This window comes from Olea europaea, unplaced genomic scaffold (genome assembly GCF_002742605.1).
Source record: "Olea europaea var. sylvestris unplaced genomic scaffold, O_europaea_v1 scaffold608, whole genome shotgun sequence".
Classification (NCBI taxonomy): domain Eukaryota; kingdom Viridiplantae; phylum Streptophyta; class Magnoliopsida; order Lamiales; family Oleaceae; genus Olea; species Olea europaea.
In genome coordinates this window covers 500,325-508,808 of record NW_019264430.1, presented here as the reverse complement: position 1 = coordinate 508,808, position 8,484 = coordinate 500,325, and the positions used below count along the sequence as shown (strand labels likewise).

The 8,484-nt window shown below is 36.2% G+C and overlaps 1 protein-coding gene across 2 annotated transcripts in view; it reads left to right on the top strand.

The window, feature by feature from the left end:
- The window catches only part of LOC111389683, a 10,638-nt gene extending 3,047 nt beyond the window's left edge, over window positions 1-7,591 (top strand). For both annotated transcript variants that reach the window (XM_023014626.1, XM_023014625.1), the window contains exons 4-17: window positions 465-539; window positions 645-812; window positions 988-1,151; window positions 3,323-3,538; window positions 3,979-4,105; window positions 4,270-4,458; window positions 4,638-4,724; window positions 4,896-5,056; window positions 5,297-5,416; window positions 6,246-6,471; window positions 6,691-6,750; window positions 6,818-6,991; window positions 7,080-7,189; window positions 7,292-7,591. In XM_023014626.1, the coding sequence (XP_022870394.1) occupies window positions 465-539; window positions 645-812; window positions 988-1,151; window positions 3,323-3,538; window positions 3,979-4,105; window positions 4,270-4,458; window positions 4,638-4,724; window positions 4,896-5,056; window positions 5,297-5,416; window positions 6,246-6,471; window positions 6,691-6,750; window positions 6,818-6,991; window positions 7,080-7,189; window positions 7,292-7,457 (2,043 nt within the window). In that variant the 3' untranslated portion in view covers window positions 7,458-7,591. The remainder of the gene's footprint in view (window positions 1-464; window positions 540-644; window positions 813-987; window positions 1,152-3,322; window positions 3,539-3,978; window positions 4,106-4,269; window positions 4,459-4,637; window positions 4,725-4,895; window positions 5,057-5,296; window positions 5,417-6,245; window positions 6,472-6,690; window positions 6,751-6,817; window positions 6,992-7,079; window positions 7,190-7,291) is intronic.
- Window positions 7,592-8,484: the final 893 nt, after the last annotated feature.

Sequence of the window (8,484 nt, the reverse complement as noted above, 5' to 3'; positions counted from 1 at the left end):
GGTTATAATTGACTTCAATTATTTCTGTTGAGAAACCAACGTCTTCAACAGAGTTTTATATGATTTCATCTCTTGTTATACACTGGAGGAGGTCTTGAGTAATGAGAATACCCATTTTTTAGTAAAAATGCATTTTAGAATAGTAAATTGATGGGAAATGTGTGGTTGAAAAATAAAGAAAAGTTTTTGATTTACATGTAATATTATTTTAATAAAGAATGTGTGGTTGAAAAGAAGAAAGAGAAAAATGCATTTTGAAACAAACGCAGCCTTGGTAAAGTACACTGATAGAGTGGCGATTGTAATGAGAAAAATAATATAAGTCAAAAGCAAGACACCGTCCTTGCAAGAGAACAGAAAAGGTTAATGCCTCTGATAGGCAACAAGCTGAGGAAACAAAGATTGGAAGATACTTTTTAACTTCTGCTACTTCCCTCAAGATCTTATTTCACTTCTCACTGCAGGCTGGGCAGGCTGAATTGATAGCAATGGAGAAAACACTAAAGTCAGCCATGGTTCCTGCTGGCACTGCTAGAGAGGTGACACTTTTTTATTCTTATTCCAAATTCCGGTTTTGAATCCCCTAGAGAGTCACTGGCTTTCTAGTGTTTGGACGAAATTTTCATTGCCCTTATGGCTTACAGGCTAATTTTGGAAGGGAAGTTCCTTTATTTGAGGTGGAAGCTACAACAGTTGAGCCAGAGTTTCAGAAGCTATATTCCTATCTGTTTGACATAGAAAATGGGGGGTATTCTGTGGAAGGAATGGACAGACCTTGGCCGACTGCAATCTTTGTTGTTAACTTTGATAAGGTATAGTTTATTGATCTTGATAGTTCCTGACAATGTTTCATAAAAGGATAGAAATTTTGTTCTGTGTTTCATCTGGAAATAGAATCCAGTAGTCCATAAACTGCTTGTAGTTCATAATTTCTCTTGAGATACTTGCATTGTTTAATGGGCCGGTTTATGTTGTGCTTCTTATCAGGTGCGAATAGATCCCAGGAACAAGGAACTTGACCTTGAAAGTTTAATGTATGGAAGAATCACACAATTAAATGATGAGGAGATTAAGAAACAAGAGGGAGATTACATATATCGCTATCGTTATAATGGAGGAGGTGCATCTCAGGTTTGGCTTGGATCTGGCAGGTATAGCTAATTAGGCTTATGCATGGAAGATTAACTACAGTTTTGACTCTATGTTTCACGGGAATATCTTATACCTTTCTCTAGGATTTCTGAAATTCCTTGCATCCTAACTCATATAGGATGATGTAAAGAACCGTTAGTATGCATCTAAATTTTACTTGTACTGGGAAGATCTTTGTGGATGTATATAGTAAATGTTTATATTTTTGTGGTAAAGTAGCTGATAGGTCCTGTCCACACTTCACTTATGAGTGACGAAAGAAGAATTTGAAGGCCTGCCGGTGATGGAGAGAGCAGTGCTACAACAAGTTATGGACATCAGCAATGCATTGTTTTCTGTTACGGGAATAGGGGTATTATAGAATAAATTGTGAGAATAAATATGGGAGGGAGGGTAGTTGCAGGGCATTTAGAAAATTGGAGAGTGTGGGAGAGAGCCCACCTCTCAAAAAGTTGGCATTTTATGCAACTCATTTTCATTTCTTGTAATTCAATTCCTTTTGCTTTCAGTTTTTTAAAACAAAAAAAAATAAAAAATAAAAAAATTTGATAGGTAATTTTTTAAAACAAAAATAGCACCATCAGCATCAATAAATTCACTACAATTTTACAAACCTTAAACTACAGAATCGGTTTTTCTACAGTTGAGTTCATTTTGGTTCCATGGGCTGCTCATATCCATCTTGAAATACAGCAACATAATTGAGAATCTATATGATGAGGACATCTGCTTTTGGACTACTTGCTAGTTTGTCATATGCTTTGGACTACTTGCTAGTTTTGTATTGGGCTTGCATTGTATATGTAGGCTGGCCCAAGCCTTTTTATATTTTGTATTGGGCTTGCATTATATATGTAGGCTGGCCCATGCCTTTCATATGTTGTATTTGTTTTTTGATATATATTCAATCCTTTGTGTAAGTGGGAGACAGAGATTTGATGAATGAAATGATGTTTGACATAAACACGTTTTCTCCCTCCCTCTCTCTCCTTCTCTTCTCTTCTTCTTATCTTCTTCTTCTTCTTCTCTAGCTGTTTCTTTACTGCATGTATTCTGCTTCTTCTGCTGGTTTCTTCAACTTTTAGATTTTGAATTTCTCAACCTTTTCCATATCACTATAAGTAGCATTTTTTGTATTTTGATGTTCCTTAGAAAGCTCATTGGTTCATGACCATGATAGCTATTCCAAAATTGGATCATCATATCTATTACTCTTTTCCAACTAGCATTATGTGTCACATTAACTTTTTGGTCTATTTTTTCCCTAGTGAATTTCATGCAAGTTATTCTAGTATAATGTGGGATGCAGGAATACCTATTCTCAAGTGCAAACTTAACAGTCTTAACGTGGCTGCTAGAGGTCAGGAGCAAATAATTGTGTTTATGTCTCGCTAGGCAGCCATAATTTTTCTTTTCGTGCTCGACATCTGATGTAGTGCTAGAGCCTTTGTTTCAGATTATGCTAATTATACTATCAAAGCTAGTTTTATAGTGTAATTTCACTCCAATTTCTTGGTGGCAATTGCGTTAACTTTTTCAATTCATCCTTCTTTAAGTGCAAAGTGAGTTTTAGTGCTTAAAAGTAGTGAAGACATGGATATGTCCTGATATTTGAGAAGTGAAGATTCTTCAAAAATTGTAGGGAAAGCAGAAAGGTTTTATACGGAATCAGAACACAGCAAGGGAAAATAATGGTGATAAAGAAAATGAATTTCGACTAAAAAAATTTCCGCGACTGCCATTTTCTTCTTTATAATGTGTAAATTTAGTGTGCAGTGCAAGCCTTGAATCCTTGGCATTCTCTTTCTCGCTTTAGGGATCACCAAAAAAAATTAAAATAATATATATGTGTGTGTGTGTGTGTGTGAAACAATTCTCCAAAATTTCTTTAAATTACATTTCAAATTACTCTTTATGCACATCTAGCTTCCCTCTTTCTGATCCAACCCCCCCCCCCCCCCCCACCCCCCAACCNNNNCCTCCCCCCCTTCCCGCCCCCCCCCCCCCCCCCCCCCACACACACACACACACACAAAACCCCCTCGTTTGGTACAGATTGGTGAGAGAGCCTTTTTTGGTTATTGCTTAATATTTGTCATAGTTTCAGCCATTCAAACTGGATTGTGTCAATTGATTTGTTGCTTTTTTCCTTTTTTCATATGTAATTAAGGTTTGTTGTGGCTGACCTCTCTGCGGGGCCTTGCACATATGGGAAGATTGAAACTGAAGAAGGAAGTGTCAATCCTAAGACACTGCCCCGATTACAAAATGTATTGTTACCCAAGTTGGGTGCAAGAAGTGAGCAGTCAGCCCATGATATTTTTATAGGACAACTCACTGCTGTTATTGCATCTACAGTAGAGCATGTTATAGCCCCAGATGTCAGGTAAGTTCATTGTGTACACAGTGATTAAAATGAGGGGTCATTCTGCTTTGTCCCCATGTACATAGCGCATCGTAAATCCCAATGCCATATGACGTTTTCATTCACTTTATCATGTGTATGTAACCAACTTATAGTACGTTGACGATTCAAACTTTGAATTCAATGATTTCCAATCAGAATGTTTAATACTCTATTTCATGTTGCATGAGAAAGTATGATATTTTCTTCCTTCAGCGTTGTTTTCAGTAAACTTTTTCTTGTCATTTTGTTGTATCAACTTAGATTTGGACTTTCTGGAAATCACTATATTTATGTCTTCTTATCCTCCTTGCCTCCTTAACATGGATATTCAATGTACTTTTTTGCCTCGTGTCCGTGTTTATCAAGAATGGTTCCTAACCTTGCCTTGAGTTGGTAATTTTTTGTTGTCTTGAGTCCAGGTATGAGACCGTTGATATGACAACTAGGTTGCTTATACCAATCATAGTCCTTCAAAATCATAATAGATATTATATCATGGAGAAGGGTCACAATTACAGTATAAATGTTGAAGCAATTGAGGCTGAGGTTAGATTTCGTCTAGTAATTATGTTAATTTCTATAGTTTCTTCATTTGTTAGACGGCGAAAAGAATAAGTTTATTATTCACTAGTGTAAATACACTCACCCAAGAATTTCTCGTAGCAATAACACTCATATGGCTTATGTGTGCATTGCATAATAATCTTCAGGTTAAAAATATGGTACATCAAGGGCAGGAAGTAGTAACTGTTGGTGGTACACATGCATTACATCGTCATGAAAAGTTGGCTATTGCTGTTTCGAAAGCCATGAGAGGACATTCCCTTCAAGAAACCAAGAAGGATGGACGCTTCCATGTTCACACAAAGACATATTTGGATGGTGCTATACTTAAAGAGGTGTATTTCTATTCAAAGCTTTATCCAGATAATATTGATGGCTACAACGTATTTGATATTCATTAGGTTTCTTGTCAACCAGCCACTTTGAGTGCTTTTCAATTTTCTTTGTTACTTCGATTATTGTACGACATCAATTTCTACAAATAATATTCAAAACTTCAGAATGCTAATTGCAGGAGATGGAAAGATCTACTGATGTTCTTGCGGCCGGTTTACTTGAGGTGTCCGATCCATCCCTTTCTAGTAAATTCTTCCTTCGTCAGGTTGGTTTTGCTGCTTGTATTATGAACTATTACGTGTGGCTGGGCAACTGTTCATATCAGAAAGTTGCCTTGAGTCATATCTTTATGAATTTTCATCACATTGATGAGTTAATTATTTTTCTTTCTCCTCTTTCTCCAGCTTTTTTTCTGAATGTAGTTTATGTTTTCCAGAACTGGATGGACGAGACTGATGGTGCAGGTGATTCGATATTAAAGCATAAACCTCTCTGGCAATCCTATAGCTCGCAACGTGGGAAGGATAAGAAAAAGAGATTAGAAAGGAAGAAACAAGGGGATCTGTACCGTACTTACGGAACCAGGGTCGTTCCAGTGTGAGTGCACCCATCTATTTATATAATTCCAAGAGCAACTTAAACATTATGTCCAGATTAAGAGATATACTTGGTTGATCCCTCGATAGTCAGATTGATAATGACGAAGTTTATTATTATTATTATTATTACTATTACTATTATTAGATCATCATCATCATCATCATCCTTTACTTCTGAAGATATATCTTCATCTTGTGGGGTAGATTGCAGATGACCATTATTCTCCTTATTGTGCAGCTTTGTTCTATCACTTGCTGATGTAGATGAACACCTTATGATGGAGGATGATAGTCTTGTATGGACAAGCAGTGATGTTGTTATTGTGCTTCAGCATCAAAGTGAAAAGATACCGTTGAGGTTATTATGCTTGCATCTTCTCTGCTTTCATCTTTTACTGGATCGATTTTTTGGTGTACTTTACCATTTCAATCTTTTACGTCTGCTCTTTATTGTTGTGGGAATAGTAACATTCACGTATTCTCTGTCTGTTTTGGTTTCCAACAATTAATATGCTTATCCTGAGTGCACATTTTGTGCTATGATTGACCATTCAATTTTCTTTTACAATTTATATGTTAAATGTGGTACGTGTTGCTTTTTACCCGGTGATCTGTAATCATTGACTCATGTCGTTCATTTATTACCTCTCTTTTACGAGATGAGTTATCTCAATAGAAGTACTTTTGGACTTAGAAGAAAATAAAAATCATTTACAGTTTTACAGTTCTATTCGGTTTGATTGTTTTGTCCTTAGCTAGCAAAATTGTTGTCATTATTGGCATTTGACCATGTGCTGTAACTTGAAGATATTTGTATCAGTAACCTAGGACCTCCAAGATATTGGTTGGACTCTTGCCTGTTGAATTCCTAAGACAACTTTCTATGCATGTATGGATGTTTATTCTCTATATGGTCCTGTATCTTCTTCGTATCCAACTTCTACTGAAATACAACAGCTTATAATGTTTCTTTGTTCAGTTTGTCACCAGTCGTAGTTTGGTTACATCTAATGTTGGTTTTGTGTTTACGGTCATTTATTCAGTCTTTACAAAACTCTGGTATACTTGATACGTTATTATTGGATTTATACTGATGAGCATGCTTTTCTGATTTTGACATGAATTGTCTGGTTCTTTGATATTTTCTTCATGTAAATTTGAGCATCCTTGCTCCTCATCTGTGACAGTTATGTTTCGGAAATAGAGAGAAGACATGCTATCCCATCACAAGTCCAGCGCCATATATTGGCCGGATTGGCTTCTGTTGTGGGTGGATTAAGTGCACCATATGAAAAGGCTTCTCGCCTGCATGAAAGGCCTGTGGTGAATTGGCTTTTGGCAGTTGGTTGCCATCCTTTTGGACCATTTTCAAATACTTCCCAAATTAGTCAAATGCTTCGGGATGTTGCTTTGGTAAACCTCCCTTTCCTGATTCCTTTCTTCTCATCCCCCCCTTTTTTCAATCTTTGAAATTGTTGCCTGGCTTTGAATCAAGAGATCAAATATTGATATGATGAAACAATTTGACTCTAAATACTGATATTTTGACATGAAATACAGCCTGAACACAATGGTTAGTACTTGTTTGAGAATTTATGTGGATTGGATTTTCATTGCCATGTTGTTCTGCAGAGGAACACAATATATTCACGTGTTGATTCTGCCCTTCACCGAATTCGAGATACATCAGAGGTGATTTAATTGTCATTCTGCCGTTTTGTTTTGCTTTAATTCTCCTGCTTACCAATATCCTTACCAGGCTGTCCAAGTCTTCACTGCTGAATATCTGAAAACTCCTCTGGGTGAACCGGTGAAAGGTAAAAAGAACAAGACACACACTGAGCTGTGGTTGGAAAAATTCTACAAGAAAACAACCAACTTGCCAGAACCATTCCCTCATGAATTAGTTGAGCGATTGGAAAAATATCTGGATGTAAGTGCGTGACCCTGATATGAATAATTTCTTCATATTTTTCTTTTTGATTATTTTTTTCCCAATTATTTTTTTGTTTTACTTTCAGAACCTTGAGGAACAGCTAGTAGATCTCTCTTCCATGTTGTATGATCATCGGTTACAAGAAGCCCACTTGAACAGTTCAGAGATTCTTCAAAGCTCAATCTTCACCCAACAGTAAGTTTCTGTGCCATTTGAGCTGTTGTGTGGCTTGTCGGTTTCTTTTGCTGTGTGTGTGTATTATAGCAGTTGATAGTAATTTTTATGCCTGCTGTACAGGTATGTAGACCACGTTTTGAGCAGTGAAAGGGAGAAAATGAAATGCTGCAGTATCGAGTATAAATTCCCTGTGCATACTTCACAGAATTACATATACGCTGGAATTCTTTTAGCTGGATTTTTGGTATATTTTGTTGTAATCTTTTTTGCATCCCCTGTGCGCTAATTTTGTGATCTTTTTCTTCTGCTCCATAGGCTGAATGACTTTGTCCAACATTTGTAGATTTTCCCTCATGGAATTACATTAAGGTCATAGGATTTATGCTTTTGAATCTGAGCTACCCTTTCATTTTCCATCTACCAAGTTGGTATCTCTACTGGATTCTATTAATAATTAAACGCGTGAAATGAAATCAAACAACGACGAATGTATATGACAACAAGCTTCAAGGTGGTTCAAAAATTGTTGGACCTCAATCAAACTTGCGGTGAATTGGTGATGTTTTTCAATGTCAACGGGGTTAATGTTACAAAAACAGAAGTTCAGACAAATCTTTAATAATATTTAGAAGTTTGTTTTCTTTGAATTATAGGGATGACAATATTATAGAGCGACTCTTCCATATCCTATCTCATTAGGAATTTTCATGAGGTGGGGACCATATTTCTCTTCTTCATTCCCGTCCGATTTCTCAACAGAGTGGGACATGAGCAAGGTATTTGTCATCTCTACTTAACTATGGTTTTCGATTTGTCGTTAGGCGGAAGTTAATTAATTCGCTTTCGAGTGAACTTGGGCCATAAACTAAATTAATTAAGAAAATAAAGCAGCACCCTAATCATTCATCCACTACGTACGAGTATATTATTAACCAATGGCACAATAAAATTTTATTTAGGTACATATCCACACATCTGGATAGTTTTATATTTTCTATCGAGTAATTAGCATAAAACGTTCATACCTTTCAAGATTTTTGTGGAAAACGTCATTACCTTTCGTTTTTTGACAAATTTCATCCTCACATTTACATTTTATTGAGGAAAACGTCCTTCTGTCGACTCACCGTTAAAATGTTCCGTTAAATCAATTAAAATGGAAATTTTCTTTTCAAAAGCAAGGGCAACATTGTGCCAAACCCATTTTTCTTTGCTTTCCCAGATTTCACAGCAATTTATCCATGAAATTCAAATGATACTTTGTAATTTAGACAATAAAAGATAAAGGTGAGTATGAAATTTACCAAAAAACG